This window comes from Fundulus heteroclitus, chromosome 1 (genome assembly GCF_011125445.2).
Source record: "Fundulus heteroclitus isolate FHET01 chromosome 1, MU-UCD_Fhet_4.1, whole genome shotgun sequence".
NCBI classification, from domain to species: domain Eukaryota; kingdom Metazoa; phylum Chordata; class Actinopteri; order Cyprinodontiformes; family Fundulidae; genus Fundulus; species Fundulus heteroclitus.
Window position 1 is genome coordinate 20654883 of NC_046361.1, and position 25913 is coordinate 20680795.

At 40.6% G+C, this 25913-nt stretch overlaps 1 protein-coding gene and 1 pseudogene across 1 annotated transcript; both read right to left on the reverse strand.

Moving 5' to 3' along the window:
• Positions 1-245: 245 nt before the first annotated feature.
• Positions 246-1571, reverse strand: LOC118562850 (annotated as a pseudogene).
• A 1331-nt stretch (positions 1572-2902) lies between these two features.
• Positions 2903-25042, reverse strand: LOC118563223 (dihydropyridine-sensitive L-type skeletal muscle calcium channel subunit alpha-1-like). The gene is made up of 35 exons (XM_036137538.1): positions 24588-25042; positions 23065-23170; positions 18515-18654; positions 18193-18326; positions 16258-16410; positions 15965-16170; positions 15742-15845; positions 15504-15649; positions 14453-14534; positions 14202-14362; positions 13884-14109; positions 13592-13799; positions 13391-13511; positions 13183-13297; positions 12524-12623; positions 12376-12445; positions 11511-11643; positions 11257-11386; positions 11100-11159; positions 10672-10778; positions 10466-10553; positions 8272-8379; positions 8103-8155; positions 7885-8031; positions 7574-7775; positions 6615-6773; positions 5857-5967; positions 5665-5748; positions 5062-5109; positions 3932-3958; positions 3721-3846; positions 3573-3638; positions 3365-3456; positions 3128-3287; positions 2903-2993 (listed from the first exon to the last, which is right to left on the reverse strand). Exons 1-35 carry the CDS (start codon positions 24770-24772, stop codon positions 2952-2954), a joined length of 4200 nt encoding a protein of 1399 aa, XP_035993431.1. The 5' UTR covers positions 24773-25042; the 3' UTR covers positions 2903-2951.
• Between the last annotated feature and the right edge of the window lie 871 nt (positions 25043-25913).

Below are 25913 nucleotides of genomic sequence, written 5' to 3' on the forward strand. Positions count from 1 at the left end.
CTACAGACTACACCACAGAAGATTGCTAATAAACACCACAAAGTCAAACGAACAAAGAAAAAGGCCTTCAGGAGCACACGTCTCGCTTTCAGAAATATATCTGTCCCCTACACAGTTATGTTGTGTTGGTCTATCACTTAAAATCTTGATAAAATACGCTAAAGTTTGCGGTTTTATTGTGACAAATGGGAAAGACGCTCTGCGTGGTGCTGTATGTGTGGGGTGCAGCCATGTCCCTCAGTGTCTTATGCCTTTGTCATACCTGGGTCCTCATCTTCAGAGGGATTATACAACTCGTCGGGGCTGGCTTCTCTCTCGAGGAAGAATCTGGGGAGAAAAAAACAAAAAAAACAGCAAACGTCACAAGCAGTCGCACATCCAGCTGGATAGCAGTGGGTGTTGGGACTCACTCCGCAAAGGCGTTGTTGTTCGTGTGCTTTTGGGGGCAGGGCCGTGGGGAAAAAATCTCCACTGGGCACCAAGGCGGAGTTGGGGGGAGACTCAGATGGCTCTCTGAGAACTGGAGGGGCCGCTGGTTCGTCATCTGGGAGTTCTGCGGATCGCTGGCCTCGGCGGAGAAGGACTCCACCCGGTTGCCGAACAGACCATGCGAACGCTGGAGATGCCAACGCAAGGCGACCACAAGAGCAGGTCAAACGTCTCATCAATGGTGAAATAAACACGAGCATGCGAAGGTCGTCAATATCCCTCCATGTCAAAGTTTCCCATTATTTTCCAAACTGATACGGGTTGTATTATGGATGTAGAAAGTTAGAAGCCCCTAAGATTTTAAGAAATGAAGTCAACATCCACAAGCAGGACCGACGTCTGTTAAGAACGGGTTTCCTACCTGATAAATGGTTTCTTCTGCAGCCTCTCCCATAGCTGTGTACAGTTTCTTCCTCGTTCTGCAAGTCTCCTGAAATCGCCCTGTGCATCTCTGGAGCTGCTTCCTCCTCTATGCTTCTCAAACCCGCCTAGGAAAGAACAGAAGATGGCAAGAAATTGAGATCAAGATCCCCTCCATGTTCATAAACATTGGAAGTTCAAATCTGATCTAGATCTTTTTCAGGCAACCTGAATCTCTGACGACGAGGCGCTCTTCTTAGTCGGTGCGGTAGCCGTTAATACTCCTCCTGGCTCTCATGAACTTTCGGAAATGGTCTTGGAGCAGAAAGGTTTGGTAGAATTTCCCCACAGTCACCTCGTCATCTGTAGGTCACAGATATCCGTCATATGTGAGAAGTTTTGAATTATTTTGTGACAGAAAAGTATCTGTGTCCATAGACTGACCTCCAATAGGGGGGATGACCTGGTCCAACAGTTTCATGCTTGTGCGTTTCCAGATTTGCTTTATAATTGCTCTTAGTTCCTCGTTGGCCTGCTCCCAAAGTTCCTTTAAGGACAAAAAAAAAAGAGAAGTGATTTTAACAGGTGAATTTTGAGTCGCTGTTTTCACATGGACAGGTTTTTCGATGTGCTGCACCTTCTGTTTTGATTTTTAGTGCCGTCCTGACCAGAGCGAACAGGGTGGCGTTGAACGTGACGGTACCATCACTGTTGAGAGGCATGTTCATCCCAACCAAACGCTGCAGATACAAGGAAGACAAACGATGGCCTTCTGCTTTACATTTTGGTTTATAAACGCTCATCATTGTACCTATATTTCATTCTCTTTTGAGCATTTAATCATGAATTGCTCTCTTTCCAGTGTAGATTTGAAAGAATTTTAACTTGGTGCAAAGGTTCGACTTTATGTGAAATTCCTCTAATCCAAATACGCAGGGTCAGGTTTCCAGGTTTGCATATTCCAGAAGCTGGCCTGATTAGTCCTGCTGGGGCACCCAACCATCTGACCCAAACCGTTCCCCTCCGGTGAAAGAAAGTTAAACTGGAAGGTGTGACCGTCAATGTCCGCAGTGAAGCAAATCAACATCAACACGGACTCAGAGGATGCAAACCAGTTATATAGGTGTTCTGTTGGACTTCTGCAGGATTTGAGTTTTTGCTACAAGACTACTTTGTATGAACTTTCTTTTACTAAAGTTGCAAGTATTTTGTGGGAAGCCTCCACCAGCTTTACACATCTAGTGACTAAAGTTTTTGCGCAATCTTTGAAAAATAGCACCACCAATGTCAGATTGGACAAAGCGTGTCTGTCTAATCAGAAGTGGTTAAAAACTGTACTTAAGTAAGAGTAGCACTACTTCAACATATTTTTACTCAAGTAAAAGTAAAAAGTTGTCATCCAAGAAATTATGCAAGTAAGAGTAAAAAGGTATTCAGTAAGAAGGCTACTCAAGTACCGAGTAACCTATCATAGAATTGATGATTTAATAATTAAAAAATATGTAACTGGACAGAAAATATAAGGTATGTTGCCAATTCTGGTATTTTAAAGACAAAAGATACAGCGGTTACAAGTGCATCTCATAGGATTTTTGAACTTCACCTCACATCAACAACTATGATGACTGAGACGTGGACAAACCGAGGTGTTCCAGCAGAACAACCTCGAGGTTTTTAAGTGTATCACCATTCTCAAATAAATAATTACAAGGGCAAAATTAAAATACCGCCCATTATTGATGGCGGAGGTAACTTTCAAACCTAAACTGCAGATTGTTACATTTAACACCCGGTTGCTTCCTGGGCGGGTGTACCTTGCACGCAGCGCGATGGGACAGAACTTGCCGAGCTCCCAATGGAGGCTGGATCACGTCGTCAACAGCGTGACCACGTCCAGATGCGTGATCCTCCCCCTGTAAGTAAGAGAGATGTTGTTTTTCTCATAACAATTATAATTTTTCTTTTTAGTAGCTATAATATAAGATGTGAAACTTGGAATAGTATTCAGGCTCACGTGGCCTCGGGGGTCATATTCTGCCCAGATTTTCTTGAACTCATCCAGATGATGTGGGCCAAGAAGAGACCAATCACGGGTGAGATAGTCAAAGTTGTCCATGATGACCCGCGACAAACAGGTTGAGGATCTGGATTAGGATGGAGAGAAGATGCATCTTTAACCGCACCAGATTCTACTTTCACTTCGCATATAGGGGGGATTTTTTATAACGTTATGATTGGTAAATAAAGGAGGAGGATTATAAATAAAGCCACTTCTGACCAGGAAGGCACAGAGGCAGTAGAAGCTGAGGAAGTAGAAGACAGCAAAGTTGGACCCGCAGGTGTACTCCTCTCCAGGCAGGAAATCAGATTTGGGGTCACACTTCTTCCCGTACATGGACGCCATCATGACGTCCTGCCAAGCCTCTCCAGTAGCACATCTGGGTACACAAAGACACTCTGAAACAGGCTTTAAATATCAAAAACATCTACCGCACATTTTGGATAAGGTGCCCACCGGAATAACATCAGCACAGCCTGAGGGAATGTCTGGAAGTTGTTGTTGCGGTTGATTTGCGTGCCGTCCACTAAGGCTACCTTTCCAAAGATCTGTAGGTATTTACAAAGCAAATTAAAACGTGCATTATGTTGGCTACCCTCATCCAGATACATGACAACAAACCACAAGGTTCTGTCTCCAGCAGAAGTAACAGTGGTGACTGTACCTGCATCCCGATCACAGCATAAATGAAGAAGAGCATCACTATGAGCAGAGCTACATGAGGGAGAGCCTGCAGACAGAAAACACACTGGTCAGAACAGAAGCACTGCAGGAAATAGAGATGTAAAAATAAAAAACAATGTTATGAAAACCTGGAAAGACTTGATGAAGGTCCACAGCAGGTTACGGATGCCCTCCGAACGGTTCAGCAGCTTGACCAGACGCATAACACGGAAGAGTCGGAAGAATGTGATGGAGACCGAGGCGTTTTCAGATGCCTGTGGACAAAAGAGGATGGCTGCTTCAAAGAGGCAAACCACAAAAACCCGACTGTTCGTAGATAATGAGATTATATTGACTTACTGCAATTACTTCCATGGGATCTGTCTCCTGCACAAAGAGGAAGTTGTGTGAATAATTTTTGCCGGTGTTTTTGCTGAATATTTACAAAAGTATTCACTCCCATTTAACTTTTTCACACTTTGTCTTGTTGAAATCATAAATTCAGGGCATTTTTGGCTGCATTTTATGCATAGACCAAGGCAGGGTTGCGCGTAAATGTGAAACAAAAAGAAAAGATTACGTTGTTTTAAAACTTGTTCTGAAAAACTCTCACGGGCATTTTTATTCAGCCCCCATTCAGTCTGATACACCCAAATAAAACCCAGAGCAAATAATTAACTTCAAAAGTCACTTTATTCAGGAACAGACTGTAATCCACCTGTGTGCAATTTAGTCTCAGCAATGACACACGCTGCACATAATAGGGTCTAAAACATCCCACAAAGCCTTGTTCAATCGATTGTTCATCTGAGAATGCAAAGTTCAAAATTTCACTCTCTAGATGTGTAGAGCTGCTAGCTGCCCCTGGAGCAAACGATGCCTTTAGACAGTTTTTAGGGGCGCGGTGCAAAGGGGCGCCAAACATTTCCTATTTTTAATAATGAAACTATTTAAAACTGTGTATTGATGTTTCGCATTCAACCCTGCTAATGTATACTGAGGTTTGAGTAAGAGAAAATGTGTAAAAGTTCAAGGGTTATGAATAGTTTTGCAAGGCTGAAATATCAATTGGCAGCCTGATAAGATAGCTGCACATTGTCAACTTTTAAAAAAGGGTAATGTTAATCATCCAACTTGCATTAATTACATGAATAACAAATCGGACAGACTGAAGACTTTAAACCATGCAAAATGCATTAAATCCAAACACTTTGCATCAAAAATTGTACATTTGTTCCATCGTTCATCCAGTTTTGAGCTCTAAACGTGTTGATGCAAATTCTAAAAACTAACCTTCAGGATAAATTACCATCCTGACTCAGGCCTGGCTTACATTTGCACTTTTACATTGACAAACACAACCGAAGCATCGACACACGACTCGTCAGACTAAAGAGAGAGTGCAAAGGTGAAAGAGAGCGCGGCGTTTTAGTTGAGAACCTAGCAGAGTGCTCACACAGCAAGGCTCATGCAGCGGTGCAGATATTTACAGCACAGCCATGGAGACAGTACAGTCCTCCACTGGAGTCCAGGGCGGCCTGTGGAGGATAGACAAACGAGGAGTGAGGTGGATGAAGGACAGAGGGAGGAGTGATGGAGGGGTGTGCGTAAAACGATGACGTGGAACTCGAGAAATTTGTGGAAATAGAGGGAATTTGTGGCCAGTTTGTGCACGAGGATAGCACAGCGCAATACGTGTCGAAAGTGGAACAAAAAGATTAAAAACTGACACAATATGTGTAACAAAAAATGTAATTAATTTCCTAACTCAAACAAGTGCTCTTCTTAGGTGCTCACAACACATACAAGCTGTGCAATGTTTGTCAAATCTGGAATGAGTGATGGCAACAACGCTTGTGCCTTTGTAATGAAAGTGGATCAGGGGATGCACAAAGTGCGGCGGAGCTCTAAAAACGGAGGAGCAAAAAGGGGTAAAGGACTGTGTGAAAACCTCAGATTAACAAATAAACACAATCTCTACAAACTGCTGGTTGACAAAGCCTCATTTTGACCCGCCAGGGGGGCATCGGCAAATAGTGCCTGCAACAACAATCTGAAATACATTTCTCCAAACACATATAATTCATACTCACATCGACTTCGCTCAGGATGACGTCAACAACGCTACCTATAACTATGATGAAGTCAAAGACGTTCCAGGGATCTCCGAAGTAGCCCTGCACAAAGAGCATAAATGAAGAACAGAAGAAGAAGAAGAGTATACTGATGCGAAGATTCACTGCTGGGTATCTGTTTGTAACAACAGATAACATCAGAGTACTTACCCTCACTTTGAAGGCCATTAGCTTAAGTATCATCTCCACTGTGAAGAGCACAGTGAAGATCAGGTTCAGAGTGTCTGACAGCTTGGTGACATAATTCGACTGGTTGCAGTGCTGTTCCGAATAAAAACAAAAAACAAAATCCCTTCATTAGATCTGATTATGTAAGGTGTGCTAAACGTGAGAAAAGATCATGCAAATATATGACAACACCCCACATCTGATTTGTGAAAATGCCAGCTGGTGTGAAAAACACTATTACACCTAATAGATAAGCTGGAGAACATATGATTACGATGATATCGCTGAATATTGAGATGACAATATTTGTATAATTAACCCATATTTTTCTGACTTTTCTTGCTTTTTTTTCTTGTCCTGACCGTTTTCTTTGAGTTGGAGTCCATTTAATTGGACATACGTCTTATTGGCATACAGAATGTGAATTCATGGCACTTGGATAATAATATTCTACAAAATTTGCATCTATGCAGTCCATAGCGACTGCAATATTGTAAAAACAGTGCAAGGAAGATAGCAATTTGATATATTGTGCAGGTCTAATGCTTATGTTGCCATCAAATCACACAAATCTTGGAATTTGTAATCAGAATGTCATTTTTCAGGATCAAGTTTAGACATTACGAGCCCAATAAATAAACCCAAGCCCTGTTATTCTGGCACGCAAATCAAAATACAAGATAATTTAAAAGATTTCCATAATGATCAGTTGTGGCTTCAGCCTCATCGCCATAACTTACCTGCATCCCCAGACACAATGTGTTCAGCATAATCAGGAAGAACATGAGGTACTCAAAGTAGCAGGAGGTGACGATGTACCACACTCTGTACTGGTACGGGTTTTTGGGGATGTAGCACCTAAGAGGGCGAGCCTTCAGGGCATACTGCACACATTGGCGCTGATGTGGGACAGGACAGACAGGAAGTGTGTGTTAAAAGTAAAACTGTCAGCCACGCATGAGTTGCATTTTACAGCCACAAATGAATATACAGTATCTTATTTGGACGTAATGTGACACACCAACACAAAGTGGTGCATAATTGTGAAGTGGGAGGAAAGTGATGCAGGATTACTGATGTTTTAACAAATAAAAAATAAGAAAATTGTGGAGTGCATTTGGCATTCAGTCCTCTTTACGCTATTAAAATCCAATCTAACCATCTGCCTTCAGAAGTTACCAAAAATATAATCCAGTCTAACTGTGTGTAATTTAGCAGAAAAGAAGCGCTGTTCAAGGTTTACCACTAAATAATGTAGGGTAATAAAAAAGGAAGACAGTTCTCTGGTCAGATTAAACCAAAATTACATTTTAGAATAGAATACAATTTTATTGTCATTGCACTGTTTTGCCGATCATTCAAAATGCTACGTGTTGCAGAGAACAAATACTGTAATTTATGCTGAACAAACCATCACCGTAGAGAAGCTCGGCAAAGACTTGACTCAGGGGGACTGAACACAAACGCACATCTCACTGGGCTCATTTTTATTTGTGAAACATTTCCAGGAGGCACCGTTTTCCCTTCCCAATCACATGCACTTTTTTGTGAGGCTCTGATAAATAAAATTCCAGTAAAACACACAGAGGTTTGCCCCCCCGACAAGTTCAAGTAACACGAATGCGTTTGCAAAGCATCTTATACCGTATTCTGATTCTGTAGGACCAAAATAAACCCAGATTCCTCAGCGTCACCTTACCTGGTTCTTGTCCAGCTCGCAGTTCTTGTACTCCTGCTCTCCCTGCTCCTGAAAGGTGACTATGACAAAGCCCACAAAGATGTTCATCATGAAGAAGGCGATGAGAATGATATAGATAATGAAGAAGATGGACACGTCCACACGGTTGTTATAGACTGGACCCATGTCTTCCACTGCTGAATCTATGGCTCTGTACAGGAGTCTGGTAAAAAAGAAAAAAGGACCAGGGCAAGGATGAGAGATGGAGGCTCTGTGCAACAAGCTCACCTTTGAAGCACAATTTATCAAATCAAAACGTATTCTGAGCTCACTTCGGCCAGCCCTCAAACGTTGAAACGGTGAACAGAGCCAGCATCCCGTTGAGCACGTTGTCAAAGTTGAAGTCGCTGTTGGTCCACTCTCTTCTAGCCAGAACTGTTTCTTGCAGTGAGTTCTCCACATGTTTCACGTAGTATCCCCTAAGAATATGCAAGAGGTCATGACTCTCTGATGAATTAAGTCTATGGTGCGTCAGTGTTGTTTGCCTTACCGGCATTCCTCTGCAGTCACTTTGGTTGGGTCTGTGCAGCTGTAGAATTTACCCTGGCAGGGAAGAGATTGGCGATTGATTAAAATCCTCAAGCAAAGAGGCCTCCGTACCTACTGTTGAGTAATTTACAAATGTGACCTTAATTTAGGATTATTTTGAAATGAACTACCTTGAAGAGTTGCACTCCAATGCAGGCAAACATGAAATTCAGCAGCATGGTGACCAGGACAATGTTGCCGATTGTTTTAATGGCCACGAACACACATTGAACCACATGCTGTGAAAAAAAAAAAAAAAAAAAAAAAACAGGGAGAAATTAAACAACTGAGAGCAATTCTAAGTCAAAAGATGGTTAAATGATTTAGTAACCTTACAGTGAAAATGTTACATTTCCCCTGAGCGAAAGAGAAGAAATCTAAAAATGTCTTTAAAAAAAAAGTAGGATTTATTAATAAATCCCAATAAAAGTTATTTTCTAAGCGGATGTTACTTTAGTAACAGAGACAATGCCAGATATGGATTGTGAGGTGTGGTCTGGAACCTCAGAGGGGGACTGTCTTTTAAATAAAACATGATGCTGATTGTTTTCTTTTATTCAAAGAAAAAAAAAACACCCCTCCCTAACAATAATAGGCCTGTGAATTGATGTGTGGCTGTTTTTAGGAATACAAAAAAGAATAGAGTGAGCAGTCTTATTTTTTATAAAGATCCTTTAAAAACAAAAAGTCGGCGAGGGGTTGGTGAAGGTAAACGGATGAAGGGAGCATATTTCCCCTCATCCACCAAACAGGGAGTCAGAAATCTATGAGCCCAAGAGTGATAATAAAATATAAACCTGGCTGCAAGAAAATGACCAAAACACTGCTACCAAAGACAGCTCAGGTGGAGTCAGTAGTCTGGCCATTCAGCGACCATGTTCCCAGTTAGGACGATGCATTGTTTCAGCATGGTTTTTATTTATTATCATCAATCAGTACAAAACATCTGCTTTAAAAACCAACAACCGCTCGCTAAAATTTACTTCCACATTTACACTCATGGTGCAGCAATGTTTTTTCCTCGTGCTTGAGCGGAAAGATTAATCAGTATTTTAATTTCCCTTTCAGACACTACATATGTGACTTTTTGTGAAATAATCAGATTTTGTTTAGAGATATCTAGTTGGACCTTTACTGGTATATCCTTATGAGTAAATCATAAATGGATTGTGCATAAAAATGTGTGACTTGTCGCTGCTTCCATTCACTACTACAGTTCTCACTTATAGAAAAAAATCTGGTGATACATTTGTTGGGTGAAAAGGCCGTGTTGTTGCCCAGATGCATCAGAGTAACAAATTTAGTTAAAACCAGAGCAGAAATTTTAACATCTACTAGAATGTAGCCAGATTTTTTTTCTTTTGTCACAAACAGTGGCCATCAGAGAGGCTGGACTTACCACAAAGCGCTTTAGGTTCCCTTGGTAGGTAAGTGTTAATCCAATGTGCTCCTTAAGAACAACTCAATTACTGGATCAATGTGTGCTTCTGTGCTTTTTTGTCTGTCTTGTTGTGTCTCTGCTCTGTTTTCTCTACCCCCCAGTCGGTCGAGGCAGATGACCGTTTATACTGAGCCTGGTTCTGCCAGAGGTTTTCCTTCCCGTTAATGGGGAATTTTTCTTCCCACTGTCGCTTCATGCTTGCTCAGTATAAGGGATTGCAGCAAAACCATGGACAATGCAGACGACTCTCCCTGTGGTTCTACGCTTCCCCAGGAGTGAATGCTGCTTGTCGGGACTTTGATTCAATCAACTGGTTTCCTTATATAGGACATTTTTGACCAATCTGTATAATCTGACCCAATCTGTATACTATGATTGAACTTGACTTTGTAAAGTGCCTTGAGATGACATGTTTCATGATTTGGCGCTATATAAATAAATTGAATTGAATTGAACTCCTTTGTTTTTCATCAGTCAAGTCCTAAACATCCTTATGTTCCCTTGTATTAATCTCATACCGGTTTAGAAAAGTCTAAAATGGCCAATTAAACTACCTGATCAAATCTAAAACTGCAACGAGAAAGGAAGATTTACAAATAAATCCATTACTATAACCGCAATATTTGAGAAAGGAAATGCATTGTGATAATAAATCAGTCGCATGGAAAATTATTCAGTACAGGGGGTGTCATTTTTTTTGTACACTCAAAACATGTTTCTAACCCTACATGTGCAAGTTTTCTGTCAGATACCACAGTCATTTATTATCAGAGGAGAACTGTTTATTACTTTACAGCACTTTGAATTGTCTTACTGAATTGTGTTACTGAAAAGTGCTTTATGAATAAACTTGCCTTGCCTTGTTATGTTAGCACTTTATTTACCTTTAAACCCTTAGCTCTGTTGATGGCTCTGAGAGGCCTCAGCACCCTCAACACCCTGAGAATCTTCACCACGGATATGGCACTGGATCTGCAAACAACACATAAAATAACAAGCTTAATGTGCTTGTCTTAGAATTTTTTTACCATAATATTCTATATTATGTTCAGAATATTAGCAACAGTGTGATTATTAAATGTAATCTCACTCCATTCCCATGGACAGCAGCGACACTGTGACCACAATCAGATCCAGGATGTTGAACGAGTTACGACAGAAAGACCCTTCGTGCATGAACGCTCCGTAAACAGTCATCTGCCACAGAAATCAGTGCAGTTATACATGCAGCGGTGCTGGATCAAATCAATTTAATTTTTGTTGTTTGTAATGGACAACTGTATCTCAGTGAGACTAATCAGTAACTATTGTTGTCATCTACTCTTTTGTTGTATTATTTTATAAGCAGTAATGCCGCTAATCAAAACTTGCTACATGAAAGCCTTTGCACCTATATTCTTTTGCATCTGACTAAAATGTAAAATATTCCTGTTAGCTTTACTTTATCATTCCAAAGATTCACTTCAGAACTGTTCATTTGTTTTAATGATTATACAATAAGTTAAATCCTGGATTTACCTTTAGCACAATCTCAATGGTGAACACAGTTGTGAAGACGATGTCAGCGTAGGCCAAGATCTGGGGGGGAAAAAAATGCACATAAAGAATCATAGCTGGTAATTGTTGGCTTCATCATACTGCTGTCCAAGCACGTTGCATTAGACTTGGATGTCACCTGGTTTCTATAGGATTTTGGATCAATGGGATCTTCAGCCGCCAGTGAGATGGACGAGAGCAGGATAAAAAGAAGGATGAGGTTGGTGAAGGACGAGGCGTTGATAATCTTGTAACACAGCTTACGGAACCTGCATACCAAATAGAAAATTGTAAAAAAAACATGTATAGAGATATCTAACTGCAATGTTTAACAGAATGCCATGTGCGTCTTTTACTTAATAAGGTGCATGTTGACGCAAGTCAGAGTCCTACTTGTTCTGAGGGCCGAATATGAAGAAGGAGCTGGCTTCTGGCAAAGGAACGGCTTCTTCCTTGAGCTGCAGATCAGCCATCGGTCGGGGTCGAGGACTGATTGGGATCTCAGGTTCTTCCTCCTCATCATCGCCTATAACGTATCAATGATGCCTGTCTCACTTATCTAATAGTTATTCATCTAAAAAGCCAACCTAAAAATGTCTGACATTTGATCTGATCTCAAATGTTAGATCCCAATTAGGAATTATGAAATGGTTGGTATGATCAGCCCCTAACCAAACTCTACATTTTAAAGTGTAAGACAAAGTTTAAGAAGCAGGAGAAAAAAACCTTCTCTTAAAATGTTTTTCCCCCACACAATTATGTGGAACTGGCTTGAAATATGATGTTACCTGAACTGTCGAAGACTTCTGCACTAAACAGAGCGTGAACTAGCTTTAGCCCAGCATGATAGTGGACCCTGTGTTGGAGCAGTATAATAAGGCTGGAAGCCAGAAACAAAATATCTGTTCCTTTCAGGACTAAATGAATAGGAGTGACAACAACGCTGTAAGTTAAGTGGGACACAGTCAGACTCTTAATGCAGACCATGTAATGCTGCATATTATATTGCATTGATTCTCATTAAGGATCAGACCTCCAATATGATTGTGATCAGCATCAGGATCTAAACATCTTTATCTGATCATCCCAAACATCTTGTCTCCAGAAAATATCTTTGCTTAAACTGTAGAACAATAACGAGACCTGCAGAAATAACAGTGTGTGTAAAGTGATTCAAAGTTATTTCATTGGCATTTCAACGTTTTGACAAAGAGAAATGTTTGAGTTAAAAAAAATCCTCAACACTTTTTTGCCTTACCTGGGAAATCAGCAGGTGGAAATGGATCCTTCACTTCGTTGACATTTGACTCAAATTCATCGATTTTGAGCTGGAAAAAAAAGATCAGTGTTGACTAAACATATTTACACTCCCCACTGTGTGATATGATACCAGAGAGAGTACAAACCTTGGCCGTGGTGGGCATACCCTCCATTTTGGCTCTCTGCTCAGCCAGTTTCTTTGCTATCCTCTCCCTCTCCTCATCAGTTTTCTCTGGCATTTTGGACCTACGTGGGGCAAAATGGAAAGCAATCTGAATCAAATACATTAAGGTGAATGAAACACATTGACCAACTGTGACCCAATTCCTCCAAACTTTTCAACTTCCTACCCACAAACACATGGTGGAGTATCTGGTATTGAGTATACCAATCTTTATTAAAATCATTAATGTTTTTTTTAATATGCTGTTTGCTCTTCTTTTTTTTTCTTCTACCTTCCTGTTTTTGTGTCCATTGAACACGAAATAGTCCCAGAATAAAATCTAATAAAGCTTTATGCATATATAATCAAGCAGAGCACTACGGTGAAAGCAACAATGGTCCATTTGTGAAAGTTAAATCTGTTGGACTTTCTTTGGCATTAAGACAGCAATTCTTAATGCTACACCGCCAGACAGGACACTTTTTAAAAAATGCTGTGTGCTTTTTTTTTTTTTACTTGATTATTTAGTTGAATTCTTTGACGTATCTGAAGACTTCACACTTGTTGATCAGTAACCCCAACTGGGGTCTTTGGAACCCATTGCCATATAAAAAACCTATAAAAAAGTGTCCTTTTATTCACCTTAGCAGCTTCTTTCTCATCTTCTCCTCCGCCTTTTCTTTCTGAGCTGAAGTCAGACTCTCAGCCTCGGCCAGGTTGTCTACCGCAATGGCCAGGAAGACATTTAGGAGGATGTCTGGTCGCCATGAGCTCAGGAAAACAAAAACTCAGTTGCTGTGATTTGAATTTTTAAGATGAAGATAATATTGATGTGCAACATGAAGGATACAGTTTCCACAGACGAAAAGGACAATAAAATAGATTGAAACCAGGATGCCGGGGATCTCAGGCCCTCCATATGCCATTATACCATTGTACATGATGTTGGTCCATTCCTCTCCTGTAAGGATCTAAGAAAAGGTAATCAAAAAGCAATTATTGCCAAATGTCTTTATGTTGCATTGGAGCACAGCTTCTCGAAAAGCCTCACCTGAAACACACTAATCAGGGCCTGGGGGAAGTTGTCAAAGTTACTGCGCCTGGGGCGGTGGTCATCAAAGTTGAACTTCCCCCCAAACACCTGCATTCCCAAGAGTGAGAAGATGACAATAAAGAGGAAGAGAAGGAGGAGCAGAGAAGCGATGGAGCGAACAGAGTTGAGGAGAGAGGCCACCAGGTTGCTTAGAGAGGTCCAGTACCTGCAAAACCAATTCAGAAATTGCAGATTACGCTTTAATGGTTCAAATTTGCTTGGGAGAGAAGTTAAAAGAGAATAAACCTACTTTGTCACTTTGAAGATCCTTAGCAGCCGAATACACCTGAGCACAGAGAAACCCAGCGGAGCCACAGCTCCTGCTGACAACATGATCATCTCCAGAATGCCGCAGAGCACCACAAAGAAGTCGAAACGGTTGAACAGGGACATGAAATACGCTCTGGGTCCCAGAGCGTACATCTTCACAAACATCTCAATGACAAATAGCACCAGCAGGACCCGGCTCGCCACATCTGTGGAAATGAAAGATTAGAGACAGAAGTTGTCAAAGTGGGAGGAAATATTTACAGTAAATGGTGTGGAGACACATAAACGAAGTGCTAACCTTGCAGGGATGTAAGGGAGTCAGGCTGATGGTGGAACTCAGTAGCTATGGTCAGCGTGTTGAGGAACACAAGGAACATCACACCCCAGTAAAAGCTCTTGGTTTTCACATAAATCAGACACTTCATCCTTAAGAAGCGGTTCCAGCGACGGGCCAGGCGGCTAAACATGAAAATATTCCATCGTCACTGTGCTGAACAGCTGTAAATTCACTATGCCGTCAATGATACATTTACAGCGTGATCGACTCACTAGTAGTAGATGATACGACTCTTTCCTTCCAAGTCATACAGGCTGTCTGTTTCAGAGTCTCCGCTGGTAAGAGGCAAAAGGCCTGGAAAAATAGTGACAAATTTTGAGGAGTCTCAAAACCTCAAACCTCCATGTATTTTTTTTTAGATTCAATTTGATAGATCAAGATAAAATTAGCACATCACAATTAAGTGAAAGGAAGTGTTCAAAGATATGTACTGATAACAATCTGAAAGGTTTAATGTACATATTTGACCCCCTGAGAATCAGCAAACTGTTTGGACTTTGACTAGGCCATTCTAACCCATAATCATATTCTGATTTAAACCTTTCCACTGTAGCTCTGGGTGCATATTTAGGTAAACTGTGATGTTGAAAAGCGAACATCTTTGTACCATCTAGTCTCTTCCAGACTGTAATACATTTTCTTCCAGCAATGCCCTGTATATAACTCCACCCATCTTCCCATTAACTCTGACGCTGGCCATGTGCCTCCTGAAGAAAAGTGAGGATGTGGGGACCGTGGTTTGGTTAATGCAAACATGGTGATGTGGAGTGTAATTATTATTACTTTTTTACCACATAACATTTTCAATGTAAGCCCAAAACTTTAGATTTTAGTCTCAGTAGACCAGATCACCTTTCTTCAAATGATTGCTGTCAATCTTGCATGATTTGTGGAAACCTGCATAAAAGTCTCATGTGGCTTCGTTGTTGGTTCCTGTCCATGAAAGCCAGATCTGAGGAGGACATGACCCAAAAATGTTGGGTCATGTCAGCTTATGACCCTGAGCTCTCTAGCTCCCCAGAGTTACCATTGGCCTCTGGGCTGTTTCTCTAATTTGTGTGTTTTTTGGTCTTCATGGTGGAGTTTCCTGTTGAAATTATCAACAGCCCTCTAGAAGATGCATCATTGCTAATTCACTATGATGGACTACTTTATTTTGGTCTATCACGTAAGATTCCTGGAAAATACATTGAAGCTTGTGGATATAAGGAAACAAAATCTGCAAAAGGTTCAAGCAATATGTAGGTGTTTTAGAGAGCTCACCTTTGCCTTCTCTGTCAGCATCAAGGACTTCAGCGTGAGTGATCCACTCCATGTAGCCATGGAGGTCTTCATCCAGCTGCTGACGCTCCCTCAACTTCTGAAACTCTCCTCGTGACCTGGCCTTTTCTCGCTCTTTGGTAAACTCTCTGTGCAGGACCGAAAGGAAGAAGGTGTTAATTTATCCGAAGAGACAGAGAATGCTCAATCGTGAGTAGAAACATCACGACAGCTATCTTACCCACTGAGCACGCCCAGGACAAGGTTGAGCACAAAGAAGGAGCCCAGCAAAATGAGAGGAACGAAATAGAGCCATGGCCATTCGTTTCCTATGGCGTCGTTCACCTGAGAGACAATTCAAGACCGTCAGTCACGTAACAACCGGCCACGACAAATTTAACATGTGAAACCCTGAACGCTGCAGGGATACTGTTGCAAGGATGACAAACTTCCCAGTTACTGACCCAGTAAAGCACTTTGGTCCATCCCTCCATGGTGATGCACTGGTAAACTGTCAGCATGGCGAAGCCAATATTATCAAAGTGAGTGATCCCGTTGTTGGGGCCCTCCCAGCCTGGCCTGCACTCTGAACCGTTGATGATGCAGCGGCGTCCGTTGCCAGCCTGGGCACACGGAGCCGGCAGCTCACCTTCTGCTGCTGCATAGATGTCTGTGGATGCAAGAAAGAGAGATAAATGAAGCAAGCTAGCATCAAGACTTGTAGGTAATCTATTTCAATCGTGGCCCTGTTAAATACTTGTGCCAGTGTAGTAGCAGGTCTTGTGCATTTTGCATTTAAAGAGCTCCAGTCCCATAATGGCGTAGATGGTGACCAGTAAGAACACCAACAGGGCGATGTGCAGCAGAGGCAGCATGGCTTTGAGGATGGAGTTCATCACCACCTGAAGGCCTGAGAATCACAGTTTAAACAAACAAGAGCTCAGTGATGTTTCCAGGGACGGATTAAACTTTTCTCACTAGTACTCCAAAGTAGCGCTTGACAAGATTCAGTCATTCACTCTATGTAATCATAATATTAATGTGTAAAATATTGTAATTGCAGAGCACTGCTTGGGTGCAATATTTAAACAGTTCAAAAGCCACGCATTCATGTACTTCATGTCATTAATATATCTGCCTATTTGGATGAATTTCAACACCCCTTGATGGATATTTCTGGTAGCTGAGATCCTGAAGCTCTCTGAAAATGGTATGGATATTACAATAAAGGACAAGAAACAACATGGTCAGGAATAGTTTTTACAATAAAATTGCAATTATGGTACGTTTTACTGGTATTTAACATCAAAGTGTGAATGTTTTTGTACTATCTGTGATTTTTTTTAGCAGCAGCTTTAGCAAGATATGCAACAGCAATTTGGGTAGCCAATCTTTTATTGCAGCTTGCTATCTGCACACAGCTTCCAAAACTGTATTGAAGGTAATGCATAATATTTTGTTGATCATCTGACAAATCTGTTTTTCTCTCTTTACAAGGACGTTTACAATGAAAGAGAGCCTGTATATGCTGCGGCAGCTTCCAGACTGACGATGTCATGTGACCTGCTCTTCAATCTACTTAGATGTGAAACACTAATCATGAAATTTTGTTTCTATAAAACCAAAGTTTATTAAATGGAGACCAACTTTTTTCTTTGGGGTTTGTCTGCACGCAACCAACTGGAACCACATTGAAATTACCATCTGAATTATCTGCAAGCGGAACAGGGAACCGTTGGTCATACGTGTCCACATACTGCTCTGCCTGGAATCATCATCAACAGTAGCAAGATGTGAGTTCACTGAACACTGCAGCTGTGTGGATTGTGGCAGGTATACAACTGTAACAGCATATTTACAGACGTAAAACGTTTTTTCACTCACTAATGTTATATCAGACTAACTTTATGATGTTTTAAGTCAGTCAGGATTGTTATAGTTTCGGGGTTTGCTAAACACCAGAATAATGAGAGACCTCCTTCATATTCAGAATGGTCAATACATTTCCTTTGTATACAGGGATGTCCTTTGAACTACAAGACTCCAGTCAGACATTTGGGGTATCATTCCTTAAGCCTCTTGTTATAGTTTGCTGTGATTTGAGCCAATTCTTCCATACTGAACTGCTATACTTGAGTCAGACCTTCTTGGCTTAGACCTTCTTGGCTCAGCCCTTAAATAAGCGTTGTTCTCTCACCAGCTTAAGTCAGCATTTTTTTTTTTTTTTTTTTTACATTTGTTCTGGAGTTACTACACAAGGTGTTGCACCCATTCATCTCTGGGACACTGAACCTGTCACCTCCTTGAACTGTGAAATGGCTGAACATTCTCATACATAAATAAATACAAATATTTATATGATATACAAGTATAAATATAAATATTTATACTTGTATGTAATTTTTGGAAAAAGTTTTTATTTATCGTGTCAGACGCTTGCAAAGCCAAAACCTTATCATTTGAGCTTACTAAAAATATTGAATGGCATTGTAATCTCAGTGCATACAAACTTCTTAAATTGAAGAAAGTAATTAAAAATTATCCCAAAAAGTCATCCATGTCACAATTCAGAAAGTTTGGAAATATAAATATTTTTGGAAATATTTCGTCTGCTTTAACGCCAGACGGTGAGAAAACATGATCATCTGTCTTTTTATACATTGCAAACGTCTGGTTTCCCTCAGGCTCTTACTAGGTACTCCTGAAACAAGACGAAGGGGTCGCAGCACTCTGAACGCTCTCAGTGCCTTCATGTCAAACCCCCCGCCCTTCTCCATGGGCACTCCTGCGATCATGTTTATGGTATCCAAACAAAAGGTGAAGAGTCTGTAGGAAAAAATAATGAAGCTATATAAGCACCCAGAACTGCAAGACTGCTGCGTTGGAACAAAAAATAAGCATTATAAAGAAGGAATTCAAAGGAACATTTTTTAACTTTAAAGTACTGTGTCAAAGGAAGGGGATAGGTTCTCTGGGAAAAGATATATCTAGCTGCAGCTCGGAGCTCATCTTACCCCATGAAAACGATGACAAAGTCCAATATGTTCCAACAGTTCCGTAAATAGGCCCCTTCATGGAACACAAGCCCATACGCTATGATCTTCATGAAGCACTCGAATGTGAAGATGATCAGGAAGATGTACTCCAGACTTTCCTGCAAAAAGAGAGATACATCAGACAGTCTGAGACTGTCTAAGTGTCACATTTCTTTTTAAGGTAAATTCTCCCTCAGTATATTATAGATAGTATATTAAAAACTCAGAACTTATACTTAAGAACGGCTTGGTTCCTCATTGTTTTGGCTCAAGGTTCCCTTCAAGTTTCTCTCTAAAGTAAAGCCCTGTGTCTCTTAGATTGTACATATATCTAAGGTTAGCAGCATGTAAAGGTAAACCAAAGGAGGTGTTTGATTGGTTTTCAAGCATTCATTGTACAGAATGGTTAGCTTAGTTAATGCTGGTAATACTGTAGATAAGATTATCGTTTTAATACTTGCAATAAAACGTAATACATATCAAATAAAATGTGATACATTTTTCCCCTTTAAAAAAATTACAGTGAGGTGTAAATCAAGCTCTGGCAGGAGGCTAACTGAGCCACAACAAAATGGGTAAAGAAGCAGCATTGCACTGAAAATCAGACAGATTATTGTATGTCAACAAGGCTGGAAGGTGTCAGATGTCCTCCTTCACATAAACACTGTTAGAGTCCTAAACATGCGGTTCAATTAAGATTGTGTTCTTCAAATAATTAAAACTATAACAAATTTAAACATCATATACCACATACGTGTTTACTGCCAACCTTTAATAACTTTTGCTTGCTGGAAACAGATCTTTTTCACCTTGTTTTATAATTTGTTCTCATCAATCTCATTAATCTTAATAACTATGGTGGATATAAGTTATATTTTGGTTTTGGTCTATGTTGACATGTTAGTGTTTTTTTTAAACCTACGTATCCATGATCTGAATTTACCATTTTACCACATTTCAACGGTGCTCTATTAAATTAAGATCTGGTGACTGTGGAGGCCAGTAAAGTACATTGAACTCTTTATCAAGTTTAATAATAAACCTGATTGAGATAATCTGAGCACTGTGACATACATGCTACATTATCCTGCAAGAATTAGCCTTCAGAAGATGTGTTTTCTGTGAACATAAAGAGATGAACATGCTCAGCAAAAGTACTCGGGTAGGTTGTGACATTGAAACAATCCTCAATTGGTACCTAAAGTTAGCCAGTGAACAATATTTCACCAAATTTGGCACAAATTCTACAGCTAAATGAAGCTGAACTCAAGATTTGTCAAACCCAGCAAGGCTTTTACAATCTGTCAGTGTCCATATTTAGAGGGCCAACACCAAGTTTAGGGACAGTTTCCTGTTTTTAGCTAACAGTGATGCCACCTGGTGTGGTTATGCAAACCTTGGTTCTAACAAGGGTTATTTGAGCTACTGTTGCCTTTTGATTTACTCAGCCAGGCCTGTTAATGCCGCTATAATATCTGCAAGACATTTTACTCCACATAACTGCTGCTTAGTGAATATATGTTTTCATCTTCAGACTATTCTTCATAAACGTGAGAGGTTTTTGCAAAGGAAAATCCCAGTGGATCAACCGTTTCCGAGGCACTAGACCAGTCCATCGTCCAACACCAACCGCGCCACATAAATTCCCACAAATCCATTTCAATGTTCAATTTGAACCTCAGCAAGTGGTCTTCAACACATCTTACCATGTAACTGGCCGGTTCTCTTTATGTGTTAATAAGCAATTAAACAGGTGTCCCTAATAAAGCAGCAAATGCTGAAGATTGATGCTATGCTTAAGATGCGTCAGTGTTGTATTTTGATTCTGCAAAGCAGCAGAACCTCAAAATAATGTGAATGCTGCAGGTTTGATGTCCACAACTTGTTCTGAATTTGTGCAATGACAATAAACCATCACTGGACTTGATTTAAAACAACAGACTAGGCCAAAGTGATGTAAAAGTAAAAACAAAACATCAATGAAATAAATGGAATAAAAACCAAAACCTGAAAGATCATAAAACTGACCAAAAACAAGCTAAAAGTAGGACAACTGCCACATGAGACCCAGTGGAATTGAAACAGAACAAAAAGCCTGTGTAAAAATAACGTTTTCAGATGAAATTTAAAATACTTTATAAATCAACATGATGCAGAGTCTAGGGGTTGACCCTCTGTGCTTTAATTTAGACCAGAGGTCTTCAACCCTGGTTCTCAGGACCCGCTTTAGAAGGTTTTAGATGGTTCTCTGCTCCACCACACCTGAATCAAATGATTCCAGAACCTTTTCAGCCACCATCAAGGGCTACAGAGGCCAATTAATCACTTATTTATTTAAGTCAGGTGTGTGGAGGCAGGGAACCGCCTAACACATGCATGACAGTGGGTCCTGAGGACCAGGGTTCAAGACCTCTGATTTAGACCATCATACCAGTCAGGAGGGGGAAGTGTGCTGGGAAGGGGGTGTTATTCTCCACAGTGAAACAAGTCTGGACTGAAAAGCCACACAGAGATGAAGAAGCTATAACTTCAAAAGTGGCTAAAGGATAACAAAGTCTTGGGGAGGCCGTAGAAGATCCCTGATCTCAGTAGCATTGAAAATCTGATGGCAGAGGCCTACAAACCTGACTCAGTTATACCGGTACCCCAAATGTTTATTCTTAATCACTTTAAAAGGTAGTTCGACCAATTACTAAAGAAATGTTTGTAAGCATCTACATTTAGATAAAGCTTCAGAATAAAGCAAAAAAATGATATATGTTATTTTTCCAACAAAAAGCAGTCCAAAAAAGGTTAAAAAAAAAAAAAACTGGACTTCTATTCTGAAGCTGAAGATGTTTCTCTTCCCGTTTAGGAAGCTTTCTCAATTCAAAATCATTCATTTTGAATTGAGAAATATCTGCTTCAGCTTTAGAATAGAAGTCCAGTTGTTTTTATTTTTAACCTCTTTTGGATTGATCATGACCTGGATGACTGAGGATCTTCACCAACAGCAAAAAGCAAATATAATCAATTGTGGTCATCTCAGCTGAGCTCAAACAGGAAAACTGATTAATTGTTAGACCGTGGGAAAGTTTGTGTATTTAGATATCATGGTGCAGCTGTATCCACTGGCAATACTTTATTGATGTATCAATAAACCATAGATATATGTATGGTCAAATGGTCAATGGCTTGTACTTGTACAGCACTTTAACTAGTCCGAAGACCCCTATAGTGCTTCACACTACAATCAGTCATTCATCCATTCACACACACATTCACACCCTGACGGTGGTGAGCTTTGTTAGTAGCCACAGCTGCCCTGGGGTAGACTGACAGAGACCACCGCCAGCCAGTATGAACACAAACCACAGTTTCACAGATCAACACAATGACTCGGTACCATTGGCTCGGCGGGTCGAGTAGGTGTCCTAGGTTCTATTCCAACTTCCCCAAGGCAAATCTTAGCTGTATCTTTGAGTCAAAGCTAAAGACTAGCCAGTATCACAAAATTATATATTTTTTGTGGTCCTTATTCAAAAGGAAAAACAGCTTTTGTATTTTGTAACTGGTATTTATTATGTTCCCACAACAATTAGGACCTGATTTATAATTTTAGACAATGTGTTGTAGACTTTGCACCACAACCCAATCAAATCGGGGAAGAGAGCAAAACTGTGAATTTGATTTTCTCATATGCATTACATTTATGACAGCGAGCAGCATTTCATGGAGGACACAAAGCTGAATAGGACAGTGCCTCTAATTATATGGAAACTCTTCTCCTGAATGACATAAGAGATCTGCAGCTTTCAAATAAGCCATCAAAGCATTCACTTTGTTTTTCATTTACAATTGGGTCTACACTTTCAACCATATAGTACAGAACGTAACCTTGCTTCCACTGTGTGGCCCTGACATGTAACATCACCCAAAGCCTCTCTAAAGTAAAAAACCAACAAAAAAACCAACAAAAAAAAACCCATCTGTGAAGTGAAAATAAAGAAAAATTTCCAAAGACCTGCCAACACCTTGATTTAGCTTTTTAAGCTACAGACTGTGAGATCTGGCTGGTTTAGGCTCCAGCCTACATTTTTCTTTAAAACCAGACTCTATTCCAAAAAAAAATGTCAAAACAGCTTCTGCTCATCATATATTACGGCGTGCTCTCGCACTATTGTCCGCTTCGCAAGCCAGTGATCAAAAATATAAATGCATATAACAAAATGATCACTGAAGGATAAAGAGCACATTTGTTCATTGACCCTACAGACACAGATGGGACTCCAAATAAAGAACAGAGTTTTATTTGGAGGCATTAGAAATGGCGCTTGGCACTCACACCAACGGGCAGCTGGAGCCCTCAGCCACTCGGCATCATGCTTACAAGCTAATAGATGTAACTGTCTGGCAAATGAACACGACCATTACAATCCGCTTAATTAGGCTGCAAAGCCATCTATTAGAAAAGAACACGGGTCTAAATGTAACCAAAGAGCTCGTTTGGGTTGTACTTCACACAAAGCTTTTATTTTTTTTGAGCTTACCAAGTTTGCGTTGGTGTTATTACTGTCTTCTTCAGGCATGGGCAGGAACACAGCCAGAGCTATACAGTTGGCAAAGATCGTTAATAAGATGATAATTTCAAAGGTTCTGGATGAGGAAGGCTCAGGATCATAACAGCACATGTCTTTTACGTCATGTGGGGAAGAACGTAATGGTACTGAGTGACAACTTAAAGGTGACTTTCTTTATGTGTGAGTAATGGTCTGAGTTTTGTGATTAATATATGTATATAGTGTTACAAAACATATCAAACAGATGAGCTGCAGTGATCTCTGGTTTGAAATCTTCTCTGGCATGGCGGTGGGAGTGAATGTAATCCTGCCGGGTGCGCTGCCTCATTCCCATCCATAGGGGGCTCTCCAAGAAAATTCCCCTGCCAGGTCAGCATCATGTCTCTCTGTGTGATGTCCAGGGACAGCTGCAGAGCCCAAGAATATGACAGGCCATTTAAACCGGGCCTGCTCGTCAGGGGGAAAATGTTTTTGGTCTGACTGGACGATGTTTATTTCTCTACAAGTCCGTCTACAAAAGCTCTCTATTTAAACAGCGTCCGTTCTATTGTATGAAGTTAATCAGAGAACAGCACACCCTAAGTATGCATGTAAACAGCCAATCTTATAATATTCATAAAATCATGAGCGAGTCATATTTAATATACTAGGATATGTGTTCCAATGAGGCTTGTTTGTAAGATTAAAGGTACATTTTGAAATTAATAACCTTTAAGTAAGTATTGAACACTTTTCATTAAGCCCACATATCTGCATTAGTTTTTTATTGATCTGATGTAATATCCTAATCTTAAATGTTGTGTTTGCATTACCTGAATAAGTGGAAAATAATTAACATAATTAACAGAAATTAAGGTATGAAAAGGGATCTGTTTGTGTGTAATGAATCTATAGAAAGAGGTTTATTTAGTGGATAGTTACTGAGATAAATGGACCTTTGATCAATATTCTTAAATATGACTATATCTGACAGGGGATATCTTTAAAGTCTATAAACAACACCGGCTGGCATAAAAACGGTGGTATCGTTACTCATAGACACTATGAATCCTGAATGAAAAAAAGTATATATGATCAAAGCTAAATGCCGAAAACGTCCAACAGTTTTAAATTATATTCCCTTCAGTCAGAAGCCTGAATCTGGCTCACAAATCACAACAGGCTGCCTGTATTTCAGTGATTTTTCCACATAAACCAGCAGAATAAGGTATTCAGTTCATGAAATAGGAAGTTGATTGCTTTCATCTGCCAGATGGGAACAGATTGGTATCAATTGGCTCCAATGGGAAATCAGAGGCCTACAAATATTGAAGCAAGCCACAGTCATTACAGAAGTCTCTAAAAGTTAATGATCGCCCTATTACAGGTTTCAGAATAACTTCATTCAGTGCCCTGGCAGAAACTGTATAACATAATGAATATGTTGCATGCTGTGTATTCAGTAGCAGTGTACGCAAAGTGTGCCTGTTTAGGTTTAAGGCTATAAAGGATACTTCCACTCCACGACGTTGATGCAGGCCTTGCGGAAAGGATTCTTCAGGGTGAAGAGGAAGAGAGATCTGGCAGGACGAGGGTTGCCCCCCGTGGCCTGCAGCCTCTTCAGCTTCTCCCTCTGCTTCTTCTTCAGTTCCTCCTCGTTCATGATGACCGGCTTGGCCCCGTCCGCGTTGGTCGCCATCCTGGTGCCTTCACCTTACCCGGCCTTTCCACAAAATCCACTAAACAATCAGGGGCTGATGTAAAATCCCAAAATCGGGTACAGTGTAGATCTTCCTCTGTGAAGGCCTCCAGGCTCCAGAGCAGCCTTTCTTCTGCGTGGGTTCCCCCCCCCTCCCCACGCCGCCCTCTTCTCTCTCTCCCTTTTACTCCGTCTCCGTCGCGCAGAGCCACGGACCTCTCTTCCTGGCTGATGGCCTCGGACAGAAAGAGTTCACCTCTGTGAAGAGGCCCAGTGGCTGGAGGAGCAGTTGGCCCTGCAGCAGTTTAAATTTAGACCGTGAACCACCGGCAGCCCATGCTTGGGGATGGTTGGGAGGGCAGAAGGGGAGGACGGTGTTGGAAGGGGCAGGGCAACCGTGAATGATGTGAAAAAGCAACGGGAAGGGGAGAAGCACCTGCAGCAAACAAACCTGCAGCTGAAGCCGAACCCTAAACTGTAAAACTTAAGTTTAAAAAAGTAGCCAGAGGAAGCCAAAGTCACTGGCATGCTTTTAATGATCCTCTGCAGGTGGACAAATCTCAACAGCAACATGTCAGATGTTACTTTGCCACTGTTATCACGCACAAAGCTTATTCAGTGTGAATCCTTTAGGCTAAGAACTTCAAGAGTCGTTATACAGCTAAGTCCTGGCAGAAGCATTAATTTATTGCCACGTTACATCTACAAGCGATGATGTTTTTAATGCTGATTTATGTGATAAATGGTTGTTTTTCTCACTGCTTATTCACCCCGAGTCAATGCTTTGCTTTATGTAGAAACACATTTCACTGTGGTTACAGCTGTTCTTCTGGGGCTCTGCCAGCTTTGACACATCTACAGCTTGAAACATTTGGCAAGTCTTTGCATAAAATCTTAAGCTCAGTCATAAATGAGAGCTTTTCTGAACATAAATTATCAAGACCTTTCACAAATTCCCAATTAGATCTAAGTATTAATTTTGTCTTGGCCTATTCTTAAAAATCAACATACTTTAATCATTTTTTTTTTATTGTAGCTCTGGCTGCATGTTTGGGGTCATTGTCTTTTATGTTTTGTCACCCCCAGGAATACCCTTTATTTTGCTCTATACTGTACATCTTCCTATTAAATCTTAAAGTGT